At 43.9% G+C, this 27,951-nt stretch overlaps 3 protein-coding genes across 3 annotated transcripts; 2 read left to right on the top strand and 1 right to left on the bottom strand.

Annotated features, from left to right (window-relative positions):
* LOC121177511 lies at positions 1–1,639 on the bottom strand. The gene is made up of 2 exons (XM_041031834.1): positions 1,354–1,639; positions 1–416 (listed from the first exon to the last, which is right to left on the bottom strand). The coding sequence occupies exons 1-2, from the start codon at positions 1,637–1,639 to the stop codon at positions 1–3; spliced, it is 702 nt and encodes a 233-aa protein (XP_040887768.1).
* Positions 1,640–3,079: 1,440 nt separating this feature from the next.
* frem1a (Fras1 related extracellular matrix 1a) lies at positions 3,080–21,598 on the top strand. Its single transcript, XM_041031524.1, has 37 exons — positions 3,080–3,125; positions 6,007–6,467; positions 8,179–8,273; positions 8,363–8,673; positions 8,750–8,946; positions 9,237–9,560; positions 9,656–9,764; positions 10,306–10,437; positions 10,635–10,979; positions 11,071–11,213; positions 11,300–11,496; positions 11,589–11,679; positions 11,783–11,950; positions 12,054–12,262; positions 12,374–12,467; positions 12,577–12,829; positions 12,968–13,171; positions 13,277–13,462; positions 13,541–13,737; positions 13,814–14,024; positions 14,140–14,284; positions 14,382–14,523; positions 14,940–15,135; positions 15,278–15,542; positions 15,630–16,047; positions 16,162–16,363; positions 16,449–16,593; positions 16,684–16,813; positions 16,921–16,993; positions 17,084–17,233; positions 17,404–17,609; positions 17,714–17,761; positions 17,857–18,042; positions 18,124–18,255; positions 18,402–18,517; positions 18,710–18,795; positions 19,038–21,598. Exons 2-37 carry the CDS (start codon positions 6,225–6,227, stop codon positions 19,241–19,243), a joined length of 6,555 nt encoding a protein of 2,184 aa, XP_040887458.1. The 5' UTR covers positions 3,080–3,125; positions 6,007–6,224; the 3' UTR covers positions 19,244–21,598.
* A 598-nt stretch (positions 21,599–22,196) lies between these two features.
* Positions 22,197–23,976, top strand: LOC121177510 (leucine-rich repeat-containing protein 72). The gene is made up of 4 exons (XM_041031833.1): positions 22,197–22,251; positions 22,451–22,643; positions 22,774–22,851; positions 23,610–23,976. Exons 1-4 carry the CDS (start codon positions 22,197–22,199, stop codon positions 23,794–23,796), a joined length of 513 nt encoding a protein of 170 aa, XP_040887767.1. The 3' UTR covers positions 23,797–23,976.
* The last annotated feature ends 3,975 nt before the right edge of the window (positions 23,977–27,951 follow it).

The following is a 27,951-nucleotide window of genomic DNA, read 5'->3' as shown; positions in this document are numbered from 1 at the left end:
TTAGATGTGGACAGGGTGTGCTTGGTAAAGCACCAGTAAGGGTTCACTCAGAGAGCCTCTGTTCAGACAGTACAGACTCTGGGTTAGGGCTTCATGAAGGACCAGACTCCCACTCTCGTCTGTGTAACGCAGCTGAAAGCCCACAACTTCCACAGGCTTCACAGCCAGAACAGCTGACACATCAAACACATCGTATCCAGACGAGGGTCGCTGGTCCAGGGTCAGCAATCTCTCCTCCAGAGCTGGACTCTCCTGCAGAGCTCCCTGTGAAGCAGTGACACTATGCAGGGTGACGGTCACACTGAGGGGACGGGGGTGGAGGGTTTTTCTGAACAGAACCAGCTCCGCGCCCAACATGGAGGGATTCAAACTGCTGACGTTGAACCAGATCCAGCCTGGAGGGGCATCATCTGGGCCTGTAAAATAAAATAAAAAGAAAAGGAAAGGATTAGTTAGTAAGTGGATAGAAAATTAAAGATGAATTCCACCAGTTTTTCCAAATTATTAAATAACTGATGATTTCACAGATATGTCCAGTATGATACTAATATGTTCCTGATTTGAACAGACAATCCTTCATTTAATGCTCAATTTATCATTATAATTTTCAACTTTTTCCAATTAAAGCTCCTATAATCAGTATTTTCATATTAACAATAGCTACAATAATAACGATGTGTAATGTGAAAAGGTCCTCTTGTCCCTCAGCTCTACAGAGCTTTTTAGCCTCTTTTATGCTATTGTTTTTGGTTTTACAACCTGCAAACTTACTGTTTTGCTTCCATCTCCTTAAGTCCTTTTAGCCCATTGTTAGCACTTACATAGAGCTAAACGGTGGAGACCAAAACAGAGCTAGAGGGATAGTGAATATTAGACACAGAGCTCCAAATTCATGCTGCTGTTGCTCTACATCTGTTGGCTGTGTAAATAAGTAACAGGTTTTCCAACACTTTAGCAATGTTCACTTTATAAGGTGAAAATTCTTAAGTGTTGTGTTTGCAGGTTTTTTCCTTTGCCCCCCACATGGACAAAAAAGAACTTAGTGCAGCTTTAAAATACATTAATTTCTTTATACCTTAATTGTACCAATATAATACCAAAATTGTGCACCATCAGCATTAACATTACATAGTTTTTAGTATTGGGACACTCAGTTTGTCTTCATATCTTATAGCGCAGCTTGCAGTCAAACTGGATTACTACTATATGATATTATAATAGCAGTAATGATAAAAGTAATAATACAATGTGAAGTTGTCTTAGTTAGTTAATTAGTTATTTGAAAGGAAGAGGCAAAACTAATATTCAGTCTGCCTTAATTAAAGATTAAAGTCTTTCATTTCAAGTCCTTACCGACAACACTCCGAAAACTCTGCACCAGCGTTCCGTCTGATCTGCCAAAGTCTTGAGCCTCCAGTGAGTCCAGCCGCTGATAGACCCTCCTCATGTAGGGATGTGGTTTGGCCTGATGGCTTGCTGACACTTTATTGATATGTATCATTTCCAGAATAGCTTTGTTGAGCTCGTGGTCATCCTCTGCGTCTCTGCGGTGGTCCATCAGCAACAAGCCTGTGACGGAGCACAGCAGGACGAAGACCAGGGTTATATCAAAAAACCCCAGACACGCTCCTCGAACCATCCTGAGTTTTATTTTATTCTAACTAACCAGCCTGATTTGATCCTGTGTGTATGTGTGTGTGTGTGTGTGTGCTTCTGTTCCTGTCAGAGTGCTGGCGAAGTTTCCATCTGGGAGAGTAGTGTAACAGTCTGTACACTAATAGGTATGCAGGAACCACAGGGGCTGTCAGGACTTAGTGAAGCAGTCCCGTTCTGAAGCGGAGGAATGCTGCTTCCTTTTGACAAACACTCTGCCGTGGACTGTAATGAACCGCAGTCCTGCACAGCTCTGAACAGACGACCACAGGGCTGATACACTGACTGGAAAGACTCCGCTTCAACTCAAGTAAAACATTAGACACACGCAGCAAGAAATGACTGCAGCCTACAATGTGCTACAATGGAGTATTTGGTATGGTGAAGCATTAGAAGCTGCTGTTAGGGAGAAAAATCAAATAGAAAAGGAAGAATAATATCACCATGTTGAAAAAAGTCAATTTGGAGAATATCGTTGTAATATTTTGAGAATAAAGTCCTAATTTTACAAGCAAACATTTTAGTTTTTTTAATGACAGAAACTGTATTTATCATGAAGTGATAAATACAATTTATCATGAAGTTTTAATATCACTTTCTTGAACACTGTGTCCTAGAAACCACTGGTGTCGTTTGCCTAAGCTGGAAGAAAAATACACCATTTGCCTGATGATGAAGGTCAGCTGCTTTCCCTCCAATTCATTTTTGTTTTTAGTTGCATCATTTCAATGTGTTTTAACATTTAGGGTCATCATTACAGAGAAAACTACACAAGTAATCTCCCTGGACACATCATCACCTACAGTATAATGTTGCATTAAGGCAGGAATACAGGGTTTGTATTATTTTTTCAGGCTGATACTAACCTTTGCTGGCTCTCTACAAAACTACACTGATATTTCAGTACTGAAATGACATTTGGAGAAATATAGCCACGATTTTTGCTCTTTAAAAATGATTTCTCTTGTCTTAAAGTATGTTTGGTTACATATAAATTCATTTTTTTCCCTGTTAGTTCTGTTAGCTCAGTAATATCTGCTAGAATTTTCCAAATTGTCATGAATGGTCTGTTTTTCCTCTTCCTGGAAGGTCTTTTCCTTACATTACTGTTAAGTCTTTTATCTTTGTCCACTTCTGTCTCAATAATGACAAACCACCAGGCACTTTGGACGAGACTTTGATCTCACAGCCCGGTGTTTGTCTTTAGGTTTTTCCGCTCCGATTACTGATCCTGCGGCAGCAACAAGAGGAGGAAGGCGTCCCTTGAATCGGTTCTTCCTGCCCTCAGCCTCTACTCTGTCCCTCCCTCCCTCTCTTCTCACCCATCTCACTCTCTTAGGGGTGGAGTTTGTCACTGTGGAGCGAGCCAGATTCTGTCAATGAGGTAGTTGCTGTTGAAAGCAGAGGAGAGCAGACAGGTAGTGAAGAAGAAGAAGGAGAAGGAGAGGAAGTGCCGGATGTCAGCAGATCAGGTAAGCAAATGTCTAAATGTATGCAAAGATCTCTAGTGGAGAGCTGCTTCTTCTTCAGGACCATAATGTTTGCTGCCTCTTCTTCTTCTTTTGGTTAATTTTTCTCAACTCTAAATCTTGGTCTTTTATCATGACCCTCATTAACTGATGTCTAAGTAATCCCCGGCAATCTAAACATCTCGCAGTGTTGTGTCAGTGCACGGTGTTTAATTAACACCGCGCACTGAATGAAATCTGGGTAAGTTACAAGTTTATTTAAGGTGGAATTGATTTAAATCTGCAAAACATGCTGTTCTGTCTGTAACACTTCAGCACTGTAACATGCAGCAGAGCACAAAACTCCACTGTTATCACACACTCCGCTCCTATCTCTTGCAGCTGGGGAGTATTTGGGAGCTTTTCGAGACTTTCTGATTGCACGTTCTGGACTGTGCTGCTGGACGGCAGCCAAATGTTTTTTTTTGACACTCGTGTTTTCAGCAGAATGGCCCCCACCCCTCCACCCCTTCCATGGCTCGTCCTGCTTTGAAAATTGCTGGCTGCTTAGGACCCTGTCATTATTAAGATTAGAAGAAGAAGCTGCAACTGCTGTGAATGGATGTAACAGGCATTCACAGCAGCTGTGGAGCGAAGCCACTTGTTACATGACGCATCACATTCCCTCACAGCTGTGTGTTTTGTGTCCGTCAGTAGTTTGAGGTTTGGCGAAGACAGGGTGTAAATCAGGGTTATTGATGGTTGAATTATGAGATGCTCTGTGACCTTAATCTCCTTTTATTATTATTATTTTATGCTTGTGTTGTCTTTTTTTTTTAAGTGGGACAGTGGAGTGAACCAGACAGAAAGCATATGTTCTGGTTTTAGCAGCTGGTATATCTCAAAGGTTTTAATGCTTAATATCACAGAACTGGACTGAACTCGAATGAAATCTGGCGCATGACACACATGTGATTCATGATGTTTCCAGTACAGCTTTAAATTAGAAGATGAGGCAGATTAGCAAAGACAATCTTGGAAAAAAATCCCAAATAATTCTCATTTGTAAAAAAATTGGTGGAGTGCTCCTTTAAGAGTGTGTGAATCAGCTGGAGAGAGTGGTACCACACCATCCAGCACTGATGTTTTGTTTAGCTTTGGATTAGGGAGGTGCGTGTTGCACTACCACAAGCTTATGGGAATGTAAATCCAGTCTGTCATTAAACGCTGTCGGCTCTGACGCTCAGCAGATGCCGGGCCTCCTCCTGAATGACATGTTGAGTGGAGAAAACAGTTCAGTCCTGACATGTGAGGTGAATTCAGCAGTTGTGGCTGGTAGTATACGTTACTAGCCCCGGATGCTTTGTGTTGGCATCGTGTTGTAAAGCCACTGTAACATGAAGCTCTGTCAAAACAGGAAAAGGATCAACTGCAAAACGGGGGACAGGACCCTCAGAGTGCTCCAGGCAGCTTAACATTAGGACCTTTCCCAGCACTCCCACCTCCCCATCTGCAGACTCCCCACTGGGGGACTCCCATCAGTCTGAGGGCCATCCAGATCTTTAACAGGACAGATAACTGAGGCCTTTGTGTTGTTACACTGAGAGTAAATATCAGAGATATGCAGTTGTTTGGTTTGACACAATGCTGGACAGGCTGTTATCTGCTGAAATGTGATCTACTCTCAGCTCTGGCCTGCAGCTGGACTTTGTTTTGTGCTACAACTGTAGCTAAAAGTCTACACTACGACTATGTTCATTAACAGCCTTGTTTACAATGAAATATGTAATCCTACGATTGAGGTAAACATTAAAAATGACATCATTTAGATTTTTCTTAGGATATTCAAAAGCAGTCCATTGGCAGCACACCAGATGGAGTGTGAGGTGGAGGCGGAGAGAGGGCTGTGGCCATTTGGAATCCTGTTTTTACACTCAGAACCTTGAACATGATCTTTCCAGCTCCCTAAACACAAGCATTGTTCATGGAAGACAAGCTATGACATGTACCCCAACGCAGAGGCTGATTATAAGGTGCTTTTTCTGTTCAAGGTGCTTGCTTTCTGTGTGAGGTCTGGGGTAGGTGTCCCAGACAAGTGTTCGAAGGAATGTGGTAGGATGACATCTGAGGCCTGTTTTCAAAAAAAAAAATATATATATATATAATTCAAAACAGCTCCAACACACACATCCTCAGTGGGATCTGAGGTGAGATATGATGAATCTTTATTGATCGCTGCAGAGGAAGGAGTAATCAGTGCTATGAGCTGAAGCAGAAAGCAGAATGAGAACAAATTATGACTGCAAAAGTAGGGGAACTTTAAAGCGCCCTTAGGTTATTTTTTTGGGGGGGGGGGGGGGGGGGGGTGACTCTTTAAATTCTAAGGGTCACCGCAAAAATCATGTCATTACTAGAGAGGCTGTGTTTAGCCTCAGGGAAAAAGCCAACATTTGCTCATAATGAACACATTTCCTGACGAGCTGAGCACAGAACAAGTCACAAAAGTTTCTAAGCGATGTGGAACACGCCTGGAGTTGATTAAAATACTCACATTATTTTCCGTACTCCTCCTATAATTATAAATACAATGATCAACAACTTTACATTCCAGTCGTTGTCATAAAGCAGCAGTGTTGGTCTATCCCTGCATATGAGGGTGTGTTTATATTGAGGCTTCTTGCTTCTGCTGATAGACATAGTAGTTTTGTCTAATTATATTGTTTTATTTCATTATATTCAATTGTTTTTATGAAATACAATGTATTTGCTATTTGCTCATTTGGTTCAATGATATACTGTGGTGTTTTTGGTTTTTGCAAAATGTTGTATGTTGCTGTGTTACAGAAATCAATCATAGATTGAAATATGAAATATCATGGACTGAAACCTTTTTATTTCCTTACAGATCCTGACTGTTTATGTGAACTGGTAAAAGGCTCACACACCCATGCAGCAGAATCATTATTAAACCAGGAGAAAATGTAACATCTTCTCAAGAGGAAAGGCTCCCTCTGGTCCACTGAGGTCTCTGACTGAAGAGTGTATCTGAAACAGTCCTGCTTTTGTTTGGATCCAGTCCCCTGAAGATCTTACAGGGTGTCGGCCTGAGACTGACTGACAGTGATGGGTGCGCAGGGTCAAATGCTGGCCCGGACGTTGCTTCTGGTGCTTCTTCTAGGAAGGGCCTCCTCGTTGCACAGTTCCCTCGTGAAAGTCAATAAAGGTTTAAAGGTGAAACGGGGTCAGGCAGCCTACCTTGATGAGGGCGACCTGCAGTTCCATATTCCTCGTCAGAAGGACGCGTGCAAGGTGGAGGTGGTGTTAAATGAGCCCATAACTCAGCGGGTGGGAAAACTCATGCCTCAGGTAATGGAAAAATCCACTTCCAGTGAAAAGTCCCAGTTATGTTCCAGGCAATTTACAATCTGTAGTAAAACAAAGCTGTATAGTTTAAAGGCAGTCATTACATCTCCATAGCACTGCTTGACAGCTAACATGGAGGAAACCATGTTATATATTATTAGCGGTCTCAGTGCTTCACCTTTCTCCATCATCTTACAACCAAATACCCCTGTGGACCCTAAGACCTCACAGTTGTATGTGTCAGTGCATGAGGTCATTTTGGTTTTTATAATCTGTCAAATATAAATTAAATTAACATGCTGAGATTATCAAAAATAATATAAAAATACTATGTTGAATGACAGGTTAGGAAAGGTTGTAATTTCAGTTAAAGACTGAAAAGTATTTAAGCTAGACTGCATTACTGGATGTATTTCTGTATTTCCACGTCTTGAGCAGCGAAGTGTTCAGTCAAGAAAAGGGATATTTTGGGGAAGAGAATGTGAAGGAACTTCTCTATACTTGTTCCTTTGTTTTCCAGGTAGACGGGCTGTCTCCTCTCTAATGACTCTGTGCTGACAGATACAGTCGTCTGCTGAATGTCCTCTTTTGAATGAGTCCTCTTTTTATGCTTAAAAGAAGAAAACAAGAGTTTAGGATTTAAACATAAAACATTCATTTCACTATAAATAGGACTACACAGCATTTAATCCTTTACTTTTGGAATTGTTGACAGTTAAGCCTTTACTGCAACCACACATTATAGTATGTACTGTATGTAATAAGGAAATTATGTTTAGGTGTTTTGGAACAATTTACCAAGGGTATGGTCAGTATGCAGATTCACAGGTCTTACATGTTGGAACTAACTGTGTCAGGTGACTGGTTAATAGTTAGTTTGTAGTTAATTCAGTGTTCTCAAAACATTTATCATCATCTGCGAGATGCTGCTGCTAGTCTTTGATTTAGAGCTATGTTGGAAATTCTTCTTTGATATTATTCATTAATTAATCTATTTATTTATTGTTCCAGTAAAGATATTATTATTTATTATTATTGATCATTTTCAAGTTCTTTTACAGAAAAAGCAATGTAGTATTAATTATATGGGAAATACAGGAATGACCTCAAAAAAAAGGAAAAAGTAAATATTCATTTATTATTAATTTTTTTATTGGAAACCTTATTTATTGCTTTATCAAATTTTAAGTGAACTGAATGTGTATCACTATAATACTGTCTCTATTTTCTCAATAATATGACCAAATTACAGTTCAACATTGTAAGATGAAAGATTACTTTATTTCTTTACTTCCTGGTTTGGTAATTAGTAGTTTCTTGGCAGATAGACAGTTTAAATCTGGTCTTAAATCTCTTACCATGTGGTTTCTTCACACTGACACAAACAAAGGTAAGTTATGCTTAAAGCAGGGCTGTGTAACTTTAAAAAAAAAAAAAAAAGGAAAGAAAAAAGAAAACTGAGAAGATTCTGCTAGCTTTACTTTGTCTGGCTAGCTTATGTCTGTCAAGCTAATGGTTAGCTAACGTTAGCAAATTTCAGATACTGCTGTGTGACTGTCATTACTGAGTTAGCTGACTCTTTACTGCTTCTACTGCTGTTACACTGTGTATTAGCTCTCACCTTTATTGTGTAATGTTCAGCTAGTTCTACATACATTAAGCCTGACACACTCATTAGATTTAATAATTACGATTTCTCCCTCTGTATGTTTAGGTATTTGATTGCCATTATCTGGCTGATGAGGTGAAGTATGTCCATAATGGCTGTCCATTGTTAAAAGAGGACACTGTCAAGCTTCGACTCTACAGGTACCACACCTTGATATCATTAAAGTATTTTTTTCTTTCCTGTTCTTTTTGTTGTAGCAGCATGATCATCTTATGTGCTTTTGGACCAGGTTCACAGAGACAGAGACGTACATGGAGGTGTTTTCTCTCCACGTGGACATTATGGAACCTGAATGCACCATCATAAAACTTGGGCCTAAATCCTTAGAGGTTCCTGAATTCTACAGCCTCTCCGACCCTGTGGATGGCAACGTGGTGTCCTTCCACTATGAGAGGAGGTCTAGCCTGGAGTGTAGCATCCACCTGAGCAGCCATGGCACCCACCTGCCAGCCCATGGCCAGCTGGTCACTGGAGAGCCAGAGAAAGCCACCAAGAGGGGGGATGAACCAGAGAGCTTCATCCACCTACGTCAGCAACTAGGTAAGCTATGAAACATGGCTGACAGCTGATTATGGGAAAGAGTGATTTCAGAATTGTGTTATGGTTTTGTCTTCAGATAATAAAGCCAGGGCGATGTGTAAATCTGAAGACTGCCTGAAGGGTCTGAAGCTGGTGAAGTTCACCAAAATTCCCTGTGATGACTTCCTGTCGATGGGGCTGAGGTATCAGCACGTAGACCCTCCATCCCCCGATATAGACTACATCGCAATCAGACTGGACCTCACGGACACCAGGAGTGGCAGCATATATCAGGTCATTAATTAACTGTCAGTGTTAAGTGTAAGAAAGTTTAACTGAAGAGGTAGAGAGTAAAAATGTTTTGCCAACCTATGTTACATGGCTTGTGTGGCACTTTCTTGTTTTTCATGTATGCTTTTCATGCCTCATCAACGGATTTAATTTTCTTGGGCTATGATTTTTGGGGTCTCTCTTTTTATTCCATCACAGCTTTGCAGTTTTTTAGCACGTCACTAAAAACATAGAAAAAATCTTTTGAAGTACTAATCTTTGTGGTTTTATTTTATTTTTACACCATGGTGTAGTCTGAACAGACCTGGATTCCCGTGCGGATAGTCGGTGCAATGCCCAACCAGCCTCCCAAACCGTCCTTCATGTCCATGTTCATCCTGGAAGTGGACCAGTTCATCCTCACTCCACTCTCCACCGCTACACTGGATGCTGAGGATGAGGAAACTCTCAAACAGCTTTTAGTTTTCAACATCACCAAACCCCCTGCGGACGGCTTCGTCACTCATCTGTCCGATCACACTCGCCCGATCTCGTCCTTCACATGGCTGGATCTCAACGACATGCTCATTGGGTATCAACCTCCAAACTCTTCACACACCCAACGCAGGAATTACGAGGTAGCCTCTCCTTTTCTTATACTTTGTGCAGTATATAAACTATTATTTTTGGTGCAGGCAACCGAGGCTGAAGAGTTCTGTCATCTTCCCTACAGGTGGAATTTGAGGTTCATGATTTTTACTTTGAGAAGAGCCAAGCTATGACTGTTCACATGTCTGTTAGGAATTCAGACACAAACGCGCCCAGAGTGTCCTGGAACATGGGTATGTTAGCAACCAATGATCAAAATGTGCACTGAAACAGTTAACAAGATGAATATGTGTGTTACCAAAGGGATCTTAGGCCAGAGGGACCCAACGTTGCAGCTTTATGGAACTTTTTAGCCTCTTTTAGCTAATTATTCTGCTAAATATTCACAGTTTTGTGAAGTTTCACCACTCTCATCAACCTTGTTTTCAACAGCAGCACGCAGAAAAATGGACAGAACTCTTCCTGCCAAACAGTAAAGAGACAAAATTAGCAACTAGCTGGTGAAAAAAGTCTAACAGTTAAAGAGCAGGATATTTTTTTTCTCAGGGGTTGGCAAATATTGGCCTTACATTCATCAGGTGGCCAGAGACACAACTCAGATGATTTCTAACCCCCAGACATGCTTTCATGCTATCCGTTAGCATAAATCTTAAAGCTGGTTGACACCAAAAAGGGTGGTAGACATCAGAAACTATCTCTGTGTGCAGAAGAGTAAACTCACCCGCATCCTGAGGTTTGACATATACTTATACTGACTTATAACTTGTCTTGTAGGCCTCAGCCTGTTAGAGGGTCAGTCTCGTCCAATAACATGGGAGCAGCTGCAGATTGTCGACAACGACAACCTGAATGCTGTCCGTATCATCACTGTGGACGGCCTGCAGCATGGACGGCTCACTGTCAGAGGTACTGACACAATTCTGTTCTGATTCTGTACAAACTCTGAGAGGCTGCTGTGGCTCTGTGAAGTGATATGGCTTTTTTACACTTTGGTTTTTGTACAGATGAATGTTTCATGAAATTTGTAAAACTTTAAAATGTTTTTCTTTTTTTTTTTTTAATTTGAATTCTGCTTTTATGGGATTGTTTGACGTAAACTCCAGGCGGAAAGGGCTTCATGTTCACCGTCAGTGACATCAGATCAGGCGTGGTTCGCTATCATCACGATGACAGCGACTCAACCAAAGACTTCATCGTCTTCCGCATCACAGACGGTCGCCATCAGACCCGGCACAAGTTCCCCATCAAGGTCCTGCCGAAGGACGACAGCCCTCCTTTCCTCATCACCAACATGCTGCTGGAGGTGTCTGAGGGCCAAACAGCTCTGTTGAGGGGCTCCACTCTCCAGGCGTCAGACTTTGACTCCAGCGATGACTACATCCTCTTTAACATCACCCGCCCCCCTCAGGCAGGAGAGGTCATGAAAATCCCAGGACCAGGGCTCACAGGTCAGTGGGGATGGACTTTATATTTTAATTGTACATGGAGTTGTTTTTTTTTGTTAACCATATCATGTTGTGCGTGTTTCTCTTAAATCAGGTTACCCTGTCAGCCGCTTTCTCCAGAAGGACCTGTCTCAGTCCATGGTTTACTATCGACACCTTGGAAACGAGGTGTTTGATGATTCCTTCGAGGTGGTGCTGTCTGATTTCCACGACCCCCCCAACCTGTCGGAGCCTCAAGTGGGTTAACAGTAACACCTCTCTAACAGACTATTATTCAGTGACAAAAGTGGTATTTGGGTCGGTCATTATAACGGTGTCTTCAGGTGGTGATGGTGCACATAGAACCTGTTCCAGACCAGCCGCCCAAAGAGGTTCCTGGTTCCAGTCGGTGTCTGGTGATCAAAGAAACAGAAGTGGCCCACATAACGCGACAGCAGCTCCACTTCGTGGACCAGGAGTCCCCAGACAGTGAGCTGACATACACAGTGACCACTCCGCCTTTCTACACGGGTCCTCACAGGTGAGTGTGTCCTTGTAAACACATCATCTCTACACACCAAACTGTCGAGAAACATTCCGTCTGAACTACGTGCTCTTGTTTTGATTGTGCAGCTCTCCTGATGCGGGGAGGTTGTTCCTGGTGGACAGCATACCCAAATTCACCAAAGACTCCAATGCACCAGTGCTGAGGCTCTTCACACAGGTAATTCTATTATTGTTATTAATGCTTTAGGCACACATGTGATGAGACTGGCTTATCCAAAGCTCATCCCCCCTTTTTTTTTTTTTTTTTTGCTTGTTTCCAGCATGCAGTGAACTTCATGAAAGTAGCCTACATGCCTCCTATCATGGACATCGGCCCTTACCCCCAGTATATCCAGTTTGTTCTCTCTGTTACCAACCATTTAGGCAAAACCATCACTGGGATCTGCTTTAACATCACTGTGATACCAGAAGACAACCAGCCACCACAGGTGGAGAAGAACATCGGATCATTCTTATCTCATTTAATATATTTCTTTTGGACATGTGGACATGTAGAAAACACACTCTGTGTGTGGACACACTCTGTTCCAGGTCATCACCAGCGCTCTGACCGTAGATGAGGGAGGGGAGTGCTGGCTCGGCCCCGAACACTTGCTGCTGTCAGACGTGGACTCTATGGAAGAAGCCCTGCAGGTGGAGCTGCAGAGGGAGCCACGGCATGGAGCTCTGCAGCTCGGTGGCTGCCCGCTCCAACCAGGCCAAGCTTTCACGGTGCAAGACCTGAAAAGCTTAAAAGTTAGGTCAGACATCCTGGTTTATTCATTTCTTCATGGCACATGGGACTTAAAGGGTTAAAAGGACTGCAGTAAAGATTTTTTTTTTTTTTGTGTGTGTGTTACCTGTTCATGCAGGTACAATCACGACAGCTCAGAAACCGTGGAGGACAACATTGAATTCGCTGCAACCGATGGCACCAATTCAGTCCGTTTCCTCCTGCCAGTGGAGGTAATTGCTCTCTTTTTTTAGGGGTTCCTTTAAAAAAATGAGCCATTTTAATGGCTTTACATTCTTTAGCCATTAATTGTTCCACCCTGTCATCCTGTGTAACCTCCAGGTGAATCCCATCAATGACGAGGTCCCGGTGCTGGTCTCCGGTTTGAAGCCGGTTCTCAGCTGTGCGGAGGGACAGGAAATAGTCATCACGGCGGAGTACATCTACGCTTCTGACGCTGACAGCGACAACAGCACCCTGGCCTTTTTAATAGCCCGGCAGCCGTATCACGGCGTGGTGCTGCGGAACGGTGTGGTGGTGGATCGCTTCATCCAGGCAGACATCACTGCAGGGATGATCACCTACAGACACACAGGTAGACCGCAGAGGGTGGACAAAGATCATTGTGTTTATTAGAGTTCTACATATTTTTATTGACAGAGCACCTGCCTGTGTAACATACAGTAAATATCTCTAATACAGTCCGAAACTGTCTTTGTTTCCTGTGTTTCAGGAGCGGAGATTGGTCTCACCCCTCGCCGTGACACCGTCACGTTCGTGGTTTCTGATGGAGAAACGGAAAACTCCGCTCTGTGCTGCGACGGGAGAAATCCCATCAGGACCAGAGGCGCAGCTCAGCTTCGGGACAGCCTGCCTGTGTACGACCTCCACATCACCGTGTTTCCGGTTGACAGCCGACCACCTTCACTCACAACAGGTGGGCAGGTTCCTGTGTCCTATTCTTTGACTTTTGACAAAGGCAAAAAAAAATAGCTACAGGGATTTTAGTACGATGTTTTAGAAGTTTCTGATTTGTTTGTAGGAGACATCTTCACGGTGAATGAAGGCGGGACAGCCCCGATAACTGCGTCTCATCTGAAGGCCTCGGACGTGGACACCGTCCTGGATGAGCTGGTGGTCAGCCTGATTTCTCCACCCCAGTTTGGCTACATTGAAAATGTCCTTCCCAGTCCTGGCTTTGAGAAAAGCAACATGGGCATAAGCATAGGTAAGTGTAATGATATATATATGTTCATCATGTAGATGAAACAAAGCTTCATTTCCTGTGCTTTTTTTTTTTCTTCAGCTTCCTTCTCATACAAAGATGTCATTGACGGTCACGTGAACTACGTCCAGTCCAGACACCAGAGGATGGAGCCCACAGCGGACCAGCTCATGCTCTGTGTGTCAGACGGCAAACACAGCTCCGCCCACGTGCCCTTCTACATCATTATTAACCCCACGAATGATGAGATCCCAGAGTTTCTGGCTCGCAACATCACAGTAAGTTTTCACGGGCCATTCCCATTCTGTTTACAAGATGCGGTCCAATATTCACTGATGTCCCCTGTGTGACGAGGTACGGGAAGGAGCAATGAAGCAGCTGGACACGTCGGTGCTGAACGCAGTGGATCTGGATGTCCCCAGGAACGTCCTTCTGTTCAGCGTGGTTAAACCCCCTCAGCACGGCAGCATCATCGACCACGTCAGCGAAAAGCCAGTCAACAAGAGACGAGAGGCCAGTCCCCAGTCCCCCGTGGTCGACTTTACAATGACAGATCTTATTAATGGTACTTTTTACTCATCTCACTCAGGACTGAAACTGACAGCAAAGAAAACTACTACTTGTCTTCTGTAGCTCTGGAGTAAATAATTCCTGATGGTGTATCATCACTGGCCCTGCAGGTATGGAGCTGATGTATATGCACGATGACTCAGAGAACATGGAGGACACTTTTACCATCCAGTTAACTGATGGCAGGCACCAACTCCACAGACAAGTGATGGTTAAAGTGCTGCCAGTCAATGATGAGCAGCCGCGTACCATAAGGTGAGACTCACACCTTCATCACAGTTCATACGTAAAAGTGTGTCATCATGTGACTGATGGTAGAAACAGGGAAAAGTCTCACTCTTCTGTCCTTTAGGAACAACGGGCTGGAGGTGGAGCCTGGAGACGCCCGGCTTATATCCAGCGTTACGCTATTCGCACAGGACAGTGACACTCCGTCTTCAGAGGTCATGTACATATTTGACAGCGTTCCTACCCAAGGACTCCTTCAACTTAAGGTTGGTGCCATGGCAATCGAGTTTTTAAGTCCGTTCACAAATCTGATCATCCCCCAAAAAAGTGAGTCCGAGTTTCTTTGTTGCTGAATGGTGACGCATTTGAGTGCATTCATTTGTACTGAAGATATGCGTTTGGAAAAACAAACATGCCAGTTTGCTGCTGATTGGAATGATTAGGCCTAATCAAATTGTCGTATTAAATTAAGAAATCTGACTGGGCATAGAAAAGCGCTGCAGCCAGTGATCGACTGTGAACATCGGTATCATGTTGACATCTGGCTTTTCTTTAAGGAAAAAAAAAAAAATCTTAATTCCCGTGTCAGTGTGATGTGCTACTTTATAGTGTCCTGCCACTGTAGACATTAAGAAGACACAGGGACGTGTTGTGCTCCTAACTGTGACTGATCCTGTCTCAGGAGGGTCAGGGCTGGGTGACGCTGACAGCTGGGAGAAACTGCACCCAGGAAACGGTGGACATGAACCTTCTGCGCTACGTGCACACAGGCCTGCACGCTGCCAGAACACAGGACTTCTTTGTCTTCCACTTGCTGGATGGAGAGAATCAATCACCCCCACAGCACTTCCACATCTCTGTCAAAGATCTTGAGAAAGGTACCAGAAGCCAGTCTTATATATTCTTCATTAGACATGGGTTTGGACCAAATTTTCTGCTTGTGATGTCCTTGTGACCTCTAGGCCACATGTCCAGTGTGTTGTGACTGTAACCTTTGACATGTTTCCTCCTTGTTTTCAGGAAACATCGCCGTCTTTGTAAAGCCAGCGAAAGTGAGTCGGGGTGACCGCGTGGTCCTCACCACGGACGTGCTGTTGGCCACGGACGGCACAGAAAAGCCCGAAGAGCTTCTGTACGTCATCACCAACCCTCCTGCGCATGGACACGTCGAGTACATCAAGCATCCTGGAGTGGCCATCTCCACCTTCAGCCAGATGGACGTAGCGGCAAACCTTGTAGCTTATGTGCACGACAACCGAGCCAGCACGCCCACGGAAACCTTTCAGTGAGTCTGAGAATACTGACTCCTCAGTTCTGTCTAAATTCAAAGGGAAAGATAGCCTAACACCCGGCGTGTTGTATGTTTTCACAGGTTTGTTGTGAGTAACGGTAAAACCAGCCGTAATGGAACCTTCGAGGTCTCAGTCGAAATGGTGGATCGTGTCCTGCCATCCTTGTCCTCCAACAAAGGCATCACAGTCCCCCAGGGTTCCTCCATCATCCTGGGTCCCGACTGCCTTGCCCTTTCTGACCCGGACACTCCGCCCAGCGCCCTGAAATTTACCCTCCTCCAGCCTCCACAGTATGGCCGGCTGCTTTTAGCCGGTGCCGCCCTAACTGCTGGATCCATCTTCACCCACAGACACATACAAGAGCTGGAGGTATCGTATAAACATGACGGAGGGCCGTCGCAGATCGACCGCTTTGCCTTCACTGCCTCTGACAGCACCAATCGAGGCTTCCTCCTGGAGGGGCGTCTACAATCGGACCCTGTGTTCTTCACCATTCAGGTATGTGATAAAGGCTTTTACTAACAGGCTCTGTGACTGTGACCCAGCTCTCCTGATGTTCATTGCATCATCATATGTGCCTCTATTTTATTAACAAACCACGTATGGTTTCAGATCAAGCCTTTGGATAAGTCGCCTCCTGAGGTCGTGAAGCTACTCCCTCTTTGGAAAGCTGAGGTTTTGGACGACGGACGATACGGGATCTTTGTGTCGTCTCGGGAGCTGAAGGCCCAAGACAGCGACAGCAGAGAAGAAGAGCTGATACTCTGCATCGTTCGCCCGCCCTACTTTGGTTACCTGGAAAACGTTACCACAGGTCGGATAATGAGTTTTTGTTTCCGTCCACACTTCAGCTTGACTTGGAATGAAAAAGGTAAGTCTTTTTCTTTTTGCTGTTCCAGGAGGTTTTGTGCCACAGCGCTTCTCTCAGTCGGAGCTGAGCAAGCGAACCATCGTCTACATCATCGATCCAGAACGGGAGTCTCTCTCAGACAGCCTGGAGTTCAGAGTGTCTGATCCTTTAGGGAACACCGGGCCATCTCACACGTAAGAAAAAAAAAAAACTCTGTGACGCTGACTTATCTATGACATTATTTAACAGTTCGGTCTTCACCGGGCTCGATCTTGTCTTGGCAGACTGGAGTTCAGCTGGTCCAGCGTGGAGCTGTCTCAGCCCGAGTACTGTGTGTGTGAGGAGCAGGGAGGCATCTCGCTGGACATCATCCGAAAAGGAAACCTGGCAGAGTCCTCATATATCACTGTCAAGGTCTGCAGTCATTTCTTACTGGACAGGATTAGGATCCATTCTTGCTTCCTGATTCGAATTCTTCCAGCAGACTTTAAGATGTGTTCCTGAATCCCGTTTCTTCTTAGGTCAAGGAGGTGACTGCGATTGCCGGAAGAGATTTCCTCATAAACCCTTCATCCCTCATTCAGTTTGATCCAGGTACGTGCTCATTGAATGATGAACCAGAGCTTGTTAAAAAAAAAAAAAAAAAAAAAAAAAAAAGAAGCTGTGATGTTTCTCTCGGTGCAGGGGTGTCAAAGAGGAGCTGGCAGATCGAGATGGTTCAGGATCACCTGGAGGAGGCGGAGGAAGTGTTCGAAGTGCTGCTGGTCTCCCCTGAAGGTACAACGATTGGCAGCATCCACAGAGCTCAAGTCACCATCAGGGACTCTGGAAGAGGTAAAAAAAAAAAAAAAAAAAAAAACCTCAGCTTTGTATTTTAAGATCCTAGTGGACAATTTGCAAAGCTTTTTTTTTTTTTACATGGCATGAAAATCATTTAACAAATACAGATTATAAATGATGTGACTGTATGTAACTAACGAACAGTTAAAACTTTAACACCGCAGGACAGTGCGGGCTGAACCAGGATCAGGAGACTCCTGTCCTCGGAGGAAAAGAGATTAGGTCAGACACGTACCCTCAGCATGGATCCATTCAACTAGAGAAACTTCCCTTAGGAACGGAATCAGTCATCTGGTCTCGTGGAGACAGCGTCTCCAGGCCTGCAGGTCTCCCAAAAAAGAAACTCAGAGTTACAGGCAATCCAAAGTCTGTAAGTACTTACTGGCATTTTTTTTTTCTTTTCTTTTTTTTTTCACTGTGGCTTTCTTCCTGCTTCAACATGTCTTTAAATTGTCCCTGTGTTTCATCTTTCAGATTGCACCTTCGTCAGTTTTTCACAACGGGTCAGACATCGTTTACACGGTAAGCAGAGCAGAGACAGCCGGTCCTCACCAAAACTAACTTTTCAAGTTCAGAAAAAAAAAAAACCCTTATTTCTTTTGTCCTTTTGATTCCAGTATCATGGCATCATGCAAATGCAAGTAGAAGATGACACCTCGGCGTCCAGGAAGGGCCGAAAAGCAAACGTCCGTGTGGTTAGCCGAGGGCCACAGCAGCGGGCGTCGGCAGGGCTTACTGAACCGAAGCCGGATCCTCAGAGAAAGAGCTCAACGCCTCGGAAAACTGGACTGGCTAAAGGACACGTGAGTGTCAAAGGACACTGTGTTGTCCATATTGGTTGCTCCACACTTACCCTCCTTTTTTTTTTTTTTTGTGGTCCACAGGCTGCAGCTGATGACTCCATCCCCAAACCCTGTGTGCCAGAACTCATGGGATTTCTGCATTTCAACCAAACCACCAATCAGCTCTTTCACTGCAACGGTGTCTCCTGGAAACCCTGGGCACCAACGGATCAGGTCGGTAATGAAAGAATGAACAAGCTTCTTTGCATCTCTGGGAGAAAATAAAGGTCTGACGATGGCACTATTCTTCAAGTGATAGAAAGCTGTTTTAGTTCATGTGATTTCTTAACATGTCGCCACGTCTTCATCTTGTAACGCAGACGGTGGGCGCTCAGATGTGTCCTCGGGGCTGGACGTTTCGCGGTGGCCACTGTTACATCCTCAGCTCTGAGAGCAAAGCCACCTGGAGCACAGCGAACAGAGCCTGCAGGGAGAGGTAGAGTACAACGGGAAGCTCACACACCTTCGCAAACACGGAGGCTCAGAGAGGAATTGTGGGGGCAGAAAGGATACGGCATACGTGCCTCTGATTAGTCGTCTGTCACACACCGTAACTGTGTAATCTCATTTAAATTAAACCCTTCAAAAAGAAAACACTGCTTCCCTTCTTTTTCTTTTTCTTTTTCAGATATAAAGGAACTCTAGCGAGTGTTTGCTCTAAAGCCGACATGGACTGGCTGTGGGACTTCAGTGGAAGAAAACCATTCTGGATAGGTATATATATATATATATAGGATATTTATATAGAATTATATAGAATTTCCAAACCTTTGGGGATGGTGTTGTTATTTTCACTCCCCAGTCCCTGCAGTGTACAGCTTGGTGTAGTCTTGTGGGGAGTGACAGGTCAAAGCTAAATATCCACTGTCAGCACAGTGATGAAATGGGCTGGACGCCGCTAGTATAACTTCTTCACACTAACTGACCGATGGTTTCTTTCTGTGGACCGTTATAAGGTCTGAATGACAGGGAAGGCCGAGGACGCTGGGAGTGGGCGGGTGGCGAGCCGGTCAGCTACACCAACTGGAGGAAGACGCCCCCCCCACGCTCGAAAATGAAAGGAAGCAAAAAGTGCGTCCTGGTGTGGAGAAGGGCCAAGTGGCAGATAAGGGACTGTAAAACCAGCCGAGGCCATCGCTTTGTGTGCTCAGTCAAGACTTGAATCTGAATTCGTGTAATAAAGTGTTCGCACGCCACAAAGCGCTCACTGTGGTGTTTGAGAGGAGTCGCAGGAGGAAGGACTCATCCTCAGGACGTCTGAACTGCACAGTAAGACCACTTTCCAGTAAGGATCAGTAGGAACTGGAACTTGACTGGAACTGGTTTGAACCATTATCGTGTCTGGAAAGTAACCTGCTACACTAAGTGACATTGTTTACACAGCATTTATTCGAATTAGCCACTGAAAGTATTGTTATATATGTAAAGCTAAGAGATTTTTTTTTTTTAAAACATGTATTTGAATTCTTTTTGGCAGGTTCACTTATTGTACTTTGTGCAAGTTTCCTGCAGGTCCTGCGACGTTACCTAAGGCATCATGTGTCCAGACCCAGTAATTAGACTGTTGTTATTTTAATTTATGCTAAGCCTACACTGTACATACACCAAAATGAATTTATGGTTAATCAGATTACCACAACCCCATATCTACAGGCAAACACATAATGGAAATTCCTTGCCTGTGTATACTGTACTTGTTGGGAATTTTGGTGGGGGTGGGGGGGTTCAGCAAGGGTTCACATCATCTGTGTATTTCCTCTTTGTTAAATTGCGGATTCACTTCTAATCTTTGTTTCAACATGTTTCTGTAAAGATCAGGACGAAGCTCCAGCTCTTCATTTCGCTCAAAACACCTTCAAACCTCATGAATTCCATTCACAAACACATTTATTTGGCCATGTAAACAGGAAAAAAAAACCCAAAGATCATAATAAAGTTCAAGATGAAATCATCTGTGTAAATGAAGCTCTCATGGAGCCATAATTACTATTAATTTTTTTTCTAATGAATTCTATTTCTGTAGAATTCCTACAGCTTGTTTTTAGGAAACAGACGCTCCATCTGTGAAATCTCCAAGATGCAGCTGTACTGTAAGTGATCCTACGTTAATGTCTTTGTGAGCACCAGCCTCAAAATAAGCTCTTATCCCAGAGATTTTTAAGCCATTAAATGTATTATTTCTACTTCTAAGACACACTGACATGCTGCTGCTGCTTTTTTTTTTTTTTTTGAGAATTGGGCTCTATTGGTGTTATTTAGATCTGGGCCAGTGGGTCTTGCGAGCCACAAGGTTTAAGCGGCAATGTGATTATCCCCATCATGTGATCTAGAGCTGGGGTATGAAAGAAGGCCTTTTATATGAGCTGTAAGCAGTTCTCGAGAAGGTCTGCGTGCAGTGCAAAGATACAGCATCTCCTCTTCAGCTCGGTGAGTCCAGCTAAAACTCAACACATATACATGTAGATGAGGCAGCTGTATTTGAGTGTAACAGGTAAACCTGAGACACTTGTGTTTCAGATAAGAGTCCACGTGGTGTTATGACTGATGCTTGCTACTGTAATTGATAAAATGCTCTTTCCTAAACTTACTTTAGCAGCAGTTAGAACCTCAGTCAGTCACCGTCAGTGTTTAATGGAACAGAATCACTTGCTAGCAGGGAAATTCAATCTTATTCTGGGTTAAACTCTGAGAGGCATTAAGATTAAGATTAGCTCTTTGTATTACAAACATGCTAAAGAGACTGAGCGGTTGATGGATGTAATGGACACTGATTTCATTCAGCTGCATTAGATCTGGTATTAAGGTAATGTTATTGTGTCAGGTAACCATCACTGCACTGTCTCTGAGAAATGTGATTTGCGCTCTAGCTAAAAATGCTTAAACTAAACAAGAAAGAGCTACATGTTAGATACGTCATAGTTCATTTTAACTTTGGACAAAGCCAGGCTAGCCGTTTCCCTCTGCTTCCAGTATTTAAGCTAAGCTAAGCTAATCACCTCCAGACTCCAGGTTCATGTTTAGCACACAGACATTTCACCAAGACAGAAAACAAATGAAGACAACAATACTCATGACATATTCTGCATTAGTGCACATTGAGCTGGAGGAACTGGGCCATGAGGTTGAAATGATTTGCCTGATAAACTGTGGCATCACACAGGGGGGACGGGTGGTAGAGGGGTGCTACATTCCCATTCTGATGCCGGTGCACACACTACGTCTCCCAGAATGCCTCACCACACAGACAGGTGTAGTAGGTGCTTAAGCCACCTGATTGCAGCAGGCCTGGGGGACCTGAGGAGAGAACAAAGGGAGCAGGGAGCATGGACTGCATGGAGTTTAGGACTTTGGAGCGACAGCGTGAATTCAGGAAAGTACTTTTTTTTTACAAGTGAGACCTGTTCAAGAGGCAGCGTTAAAGACTATTTGGGGGACTCTGTTACATGTTTAAAGATGTTTTTGTTTTTTTTCTCCGGGACATTTTTTGTTTGATGTTGAATGGATTTCGATTGAATAAACCTCCATTTTCTTTCGAACCTCCTGTGTTTGCCTGTTTTTCCTGTTATAATTGCACTGCCTCGCCTGCTCTGGTGACCTCTCGTGACAGTGTGTTGCAAGGCTATTGTTGCACTGAACTGGTGTTCATGTTGCTATGTAGGCAAATGTGTACCTCATCAGTTCTGTTCAGCTGATTGTGTTTTAGAGTTTGATGCTTAAAGATTCTGACTCTTTCCTGTGGCAAACATATCTTTTACATGTTTTTTTTTTCATTCCAGGTTTGATCATGGCATAATCTCCTGACTTCTCTCCTGATCTTCATCACTGCAACATCATGGATCATCATCATCATCATCATCATCTGTCAGGCCAACACAGTCTATCCAACCCTGCCTCGAGTTTTCAGTGGCTCTCTCTGGCTTATCAGGGCCTGACAGAAATCCCTTATGAAACCATACTCACACAGACAGACACCCTGGAGGTGCTGGACCTCAGTTACAATCTGCTGGATGAGTATCCTTTTCCTAGTAACCAGAAGCTTAAAGAACCAACTACAGCAGCCATTTCTTGTCACATAGTACAAATTAAAGCTGAACTGCTCATTTTTTTGTGTTACAATGGTTGGCAGTGACAAACCCACACAACTATCACCAATGCTGCAGTCCTCTTCAGGTTTACACAGCTTTTTAGCCTCTTTTAGCTCATTATTTTTGGTGTTTTTTGAGGTGAACTGCAGTCTGGTGGTACTTCTTTGTGGATTTGTCACAACCTTTGACATTATACACACAAATATGAGCCGTTTAGTCTGAAAAATATGCATTAGTGCAACTTTAAGGACCAAAAACACTTCAGTGAGTTCTCTTTCATTCAGTCTTTTATTGGAACCCGGCTCTGCTGGGTCAGCTGGAGAAGCTCAGCACTCTGATTCTGGACTGCAACAACTACACCTCTCACGTCAAGTTCCCCTACATGCCCAGCGTGACCACAGTGTGCATCAACAAGAACAAAATCAACAACCTGCCTGTGTTCGTGGAAGAAATCCGACGCAAGTTCCCGAACATCAAGTGAGCCCGGGACTGTCGGTCAACTCTGCAGAGGATCTGTAGTTAGTGCTGCTGTTTTCACTCTGCATCCGACCATGGTTTTCATCCCTCACCTCTTATGTTTCTCTATTCCTTTCCAAAAAAAAAATAGGATCCTCAGTATGATGAACAATGAGGCAGCACCCAGCTACTTCAATGGAGGGAGTCTGACCCAATACAAAGACTACAGGTGAGCAACAAAGTCCCACTTTCCACTGTCTGGTTATTTTTGGTGACTAATCACAAAACAAGGATCTCTTTGTTGTTCTATTTTATTGGGAATTTGGGGGGGGGGGGGGGGGGGGTCTAGCCACTTGGTGAATATTTTTAGTGCCTGGTTCTATTTTAGATTCAGTATAAGAAATAAATAAATCAGTAAAGTCTTTATCAGGCAGTCTGAGGGTTATGAAACAGCCTTTAGCTCTTCATGTTGGGGAAAATAACATGACTAGAAATGTGGATCATGTCTGTCACCCTGCTTAAAAACAAGCTGGTCCCTCTTTAGGATAATCAAGTGTGAAAATACAGATGTTCCGTTAGAGAGAACTGGGCGAGAAAACAAGAGAACACGTTGTTCATCTCAAATGTTGAAGTTCCAGCAAAACCCAACCAGTGGTGAGGAGGTTAACTTCAACAACAGCACCCCCATCTGGCTCATTGGAGTAATGACACTGTGCTAAAATGTCCTGTGTTTAGTTTAGTTTAAGGAGCCAAAAATAAGAAACGCCAACATATGACATCAACAGAAGGGTAAAGGGTGGGGGTGTGAGGGTGTATTAATCACATGCCAGTGTAAAGATCTCTGTACTAGAACTTACTGAAAGGCTCAGGCCTCAGTGCTGGGACAGGTGCATCAGTGTATTCTCCATATAACAACCATACCTGATTAAGCTACGTCTGTATTGTTACTATTCTCTAATTTTCTGTTTTGTTTTGCCTCCTCCTTAGACAGTACGTCATCAGCCAGATCTCAGGTCTGGAGATTCTGGATGACACCGAGGTCCTGGAGAAGGAGAGAGCCCAGGCCCGAAAAACCTACAGGCTGCAGCAGAGCAGGCACAGCAGCAGGAAGAGGAAGGAGGAATCATCCAGGAAGCACACACACATGCAGAAAAAGTCAAATAGTGTCATATAAATCACCCCCTTTTAGTGTCAACATGATCATACACGTTGTGTGTTGTGTAGCTGCTTGTTCTTATGTGTATTTGAAGCTACAGGGTGTTTTACACTTTATATTCAGATCCAAACTCTGTGTTTTCTATAGCTGCACTATCAAATTAAAAATAGAAATATCCGATATGTCACACGTGCATCATTTTCTACACCTTTCACCATAATTAAACCTGACATATATGACAGATTTGGAAATGATTAACAGTGGTCGCCCAGCGGTGTTTGCATTGCGTGTTGCTAACACTAGGGGGCGGCAATGTCAAACAGGAAGCTGGGCTCTTTTAAAATAACTATTAGAGATGAAACAACTGTGGAACATTTTTGAAGCTGTTAAAATAAATTCCCTCCTTTTCACTCGAGTGTCCCAGGAGCTTCTCTCCACTGAAATAACTAAAAAAAATTATTGTAGAATGTTTCTGATCAAACTGTTGTCAATGATGTTTTGTGAAATAACAAATTTCTCCTCATATGTACATCCAAAAAGGAAAAAAAAAATCCATCACAGCAGGTAAACCATGCTCTAATAGCTGGGGAACCATTTTAAAACAAGAGTAAACTGTGGAGTAACCTTTTGATACCTGTTCTCTTTTGACTAGCTAACAGGTATGGCTCAGAGGGAACTGGTGTCCGGTTACCAGGACCTGTTGCTGGACTCTAAAAGACACAATGTCAGCGGCGGGAAGGCTGAGGAAGGCGCGGGTGAACTGAGTGAGTGTAGACATGATGATGTGATATATTAATACACAATGTTCAAAAGTGGGCGATGACAAAGTGCTGCAGTAACAGTAACATCAGGGCTCCCCCTTGGATTTGACCTCCTGGACCAAGGGTGGACCTCCTGACCTTGCTGCAGGGGAGTGCTCAGGACCCCTGAGTGAACTGCACAAGGTAGTTACGCTGCTGCAGAGTGTACATGGATGCCCCCCAGTGGACGGTGGGATGCCATGACAATCCCACAGACTGAGCAGGTGGGGACGGATTCATATAAAGGGGGGGGGCATTACAGGTCAGTGCTTTAAAGCTCAGATTTGAAATGTGTTGTGTTGCAAAGAATCAACAGTGAGCGAGAAGGAAATGTGAGATTTGTGGGTGATGCTGGGTGCATCTGAAAGGTGGTTTTCCTGTCTGTGTTTTCCCTGGTCCTCTCTCTCTCTCTCTCTCTCTCTCTCTCTCTCTCTCTCTCTCTCTCTCTCTCTCTCTCTCTCTGTTCAGAATTCTTTGACCTTCATTGGTCTCAGAGTTAGAGGCTTTGTTCGCGCTGTGCTGAACGGGGATGAAGGAGAACAAAATGTTCCCCTGATCAATCCCCATTACCCATTATCCCCAGCTTTCAGCCTGCTCCGGCCTCCAATATGCTACTGAGAGACGCTTCTTCCCCACTCAGCTCCAGGAATGGTAAGACGGACAAAGTGTGTCTGAGCCAGCTGGCAAATATAAATGGTCAAAATCAAGGAGTCTGCAAATCCTGACTTGTAGTCCTGAGCCCCTGGTATTCTTGGAGATCCTACACTTCCCATAATGCAGCTCAGTGTTGTCTTTCATGCTGCACCGATGTTCAAAAAAAAAAAAAAAAGAAAAGAAAAGAAAGAGACAGAGACATTGTAGTGTGTACATGTCATGGACAGCACTTTCTTTGTTACACCGTGGGAACCTTTGAGGGGAACTGGATCAGTTTACGCTCTGACTGTCAACACTCTGGCAGAAAGCACTGGGTGGTGTTTTCAGACAGAGCCCAGAACTTCTGCATTATGTTCCAGATGTGAGAAAACCATAGTCAGCATTATACTGACATTTCTTATGGTGCATCAGACGGTTTGCTGCACTTTAGAAATTAAACATGAATAAATAGAAAAACATTCAGGTGTTTATGTGCACACCCCTGTCAAATGTATGTATGTAATTGCATGTATTGTGTGAACATGTTGTGCAGGAGTTTTGACATCAGGCTCATTTTTATCTTCCATTTCACTGTATAATGAATCTTCCAAAGAGCCGGAGTGTTGTGTTGTTGTTGTTGTTGTGACTGACACACTTTAACAACAATAATTAAAAAAAAAAAAAAAACTGAAGCAGCAGCAGAGGCCAGGAAATGAGAGTTCTACATTTCCCACGATGCATGAGAACAGTTCTCACAGTTGTATGATGTCTGGATCCCATCACTGCAAGACTGATTAAACTAACCCTAACCTGTTGTGACAAAAAAAATGGGTGGAATGCCCCTTTAAAGTCTCCATTTAAAATACAGGCTCTTACACAGTGCAGCATATATATTTTTGGATAAAGAAGCTTCATCGTGTGATCGGCACTTTCAGTTCTATCATGTGAGCTGCAAACGTTTTCAGCCGGTTTCACATCGTCATTGTTGTGGTCAGACTTTAGCCACAGGACGTGACAGAAATAAATTCAGAGGCTTGCAGGTCATGAGAACAGATGGCCGAGGTGCTGCCCTGATAACAAGCGACTGCGCGTTCGCTTCTTTGTCCCTCCAGAAAACAGGTTCTGGTTTTGCTGTACTGTGGAGACATGTACACAAACACCGTCAGCGCTAACACTGACGCTTGTGTTTACTGTGGTTACAGCCAGTTTGTTGAACCTCTCACAGGTCTCTTCGAACTGCTGTCATCTGCCTCTACAGCTGAGCCGGTGGGGGGTGGGGGGGGGGTTGCTTTGCTGTGGAGGAGCCGAACGGCATTCATGTGTCACTTGGCAACCCGGTGCTCACTCACGGTGGGGCCCCCCACTGAACAGAACAAGTTAACTGGCTGCATTTGTGAATAAGTGAGGGACTTCATTACCCACAAATCCTGAATGTTAATGTCAGCAAAGGCGTGTGTTCGTGGTTTGGGTAGAAATGGAGAAAAAGCCAGCAAAGGCATAGTTACAGAAACTTTTAGGTGATGTTTATGTTAATTATAAGCTTTTATTTTGTGGAGAAGTGGCTGTAGGGTGTAGGATTCTGTGGTCTCACTGAGCAGGTGCATGTGGGAGATAAACTTATTGATATTATCAGTAGTTTCAGGAACTTAAACTGAAGAAACTGTGACTTTGGGGAAGCACATGGGGAGGGGGGGGTGTTAGTCTTTCTTGTGAAATGTTTGCTATTTCCACTCATTGTTTCCCTCCTGCTGACACATGCCAGCTTCTTACCACAGGCTTTGTTCCTTCAGTAATTCCTTCTCTGCTCTCCGTGCTTCACAAAGTCCCAGTGTTTTCCATATCAGTTCTCCTTCTCTCCACGTTGTTATCTCATATCCATTCCTTCCTCTGCTTGTGCTCGACTCCCTGCTTTGGTACTGGATGTTCTCTCTGTACCCACCCCTCCCCACACCCCCTCCCCACACCCCCTCCCATCCTCACCCCTCCACTCCAGGCAGTCTTTTACTGTGAAAACAAGGGTTTCCCAGCAAGATTCTGAGCATGAGCACTTCTCCAGCTTGCGGCTTTTAAATGCTGAAATCTAAAAAAAAAAAAAAATACTGCCAAATACCATGTTATAAGTAAGCTAGGGGAACATCTCACTCGGTGAAATGCATGTCAGCATATCTGTGGTGCATCTAACAAATGGCTTCCTGTTTAGTGCTAATTTGCAAGTGTTAGCATGCCAACACAGACACTGTTTACAAGCATAGAATTTAACATGTCAGCACTGAGCATGCAGGGAGTGCTGCTCTCTGTGCGCCAGGTTGAGTTTAAATGTATTTGAAATGTGCGGAGAAGAACAACAGCTGGGTGTGTGATTGCACTGAAACCAGTCGTTTTATTGAATTATTTGAATAGTTTCCTTCCTGAGTTTGGTTTTTCCACAGTGATGCTGTGAAATAACCAGCTCAGTTTATCATGTACTGTTTTGAGAAACATGCAATAAATCAACTATGCAACTATGTGTGTGTTAGTGTGTTAGTTTTTCTCCTCTCGTCCACCTTTTCCAATACGAGCTATGCTGCCTGTCTCATGTGACCTTTTGAACTGGTGTTCGTCTGTGTGGACGCTTTCCCTCCAAGTGCAGCTCCTCACTCCGAGAATTGTGGGTGTTTTGCGCCACTGCGTTGTTCCTTCACCGTTCCTTCAAAAGTTTGCGGATTTGTGTGCACTTATCGGTGCTGGTGACAAAATCAGG

Source organism: Toxotes jaculatrix, chromosome 23 (assembly GCF_017976425.1).
Source record: "Toxotes jaculatrix isolate fToxJac2 chromosome 23, fToxJac2.pri, whole genome shotgun sequence".
In the NCBI taxonomy this organism is placed as follows: domain Eukaryota; kingdom Metazoa; phylum Chordata; class Actinopteri; family Toxotidae; genus Toxotes; species Toxotes jaculatrix.
Note: the sequence above shows the minus strand (reverse complement) of the source record. Positions and strands in the feature narration are given on the sequence as shown.

Bases quoted from the DNA above. Each gene is read 5' to 3' on its own strand.
- LOC121177511 (XM_041031834.1), bottom strand. From the start codon at position 1,639: ATGGTTCGAGGAGCGTGTCTGGGGTTTTTTGATATAACCCTGGTCTTC. The intron at 417-1,353 runs GTAAGGACTTGA...TTTATTTTACAG, and splicing joins GAGTTTTCGGAGTGTTGTCG to GCCCAGATGATGCCCCTCCA.
- frem1a (XM_041031524.1), top strand. From the start codon at position 6,225: ATGGGTGCGCAGGGTCAAATGCTGGCCCGGACGTTGCTTCTGGTGCTT. The intron at 13,172-13,276 runs GTGGGCAGGTTC...ATTTGTTTGTAG, and splicing joins ACCACCTTCACTCACAACAG to GAGACATCTTCACGGTGAAT. The intron at 15,543-15,629 runs GTGAGTCTGAGA...ATGTTTTCACAG, and splicing joins ACGCCCACGGAAACCTTTCA to GTTTGTTGTGAGTAACGGTA.
- LOC121177510 (XM_041031833.1), top strand. From the start codon at position 22,197: ATGGTTGGCAGTGACAAACCCACACAACTATCACCAATGCTGCAGTCC. The intron at 22,252-22,450 runs GTTTACACAGCT...TCTTTCATTCAG, and splicing joins AATGCTGCAGTCCTCTTCAG to TCTTTTATTGGAACCCGGCT. The intron at 22,644-22,773 runs GTGAGCCCGGGA...AAAAAAAAATAG, and splicing joins CGCAAGTTCCCGAACATCAA to GATCCTCAGTATGATGAACA.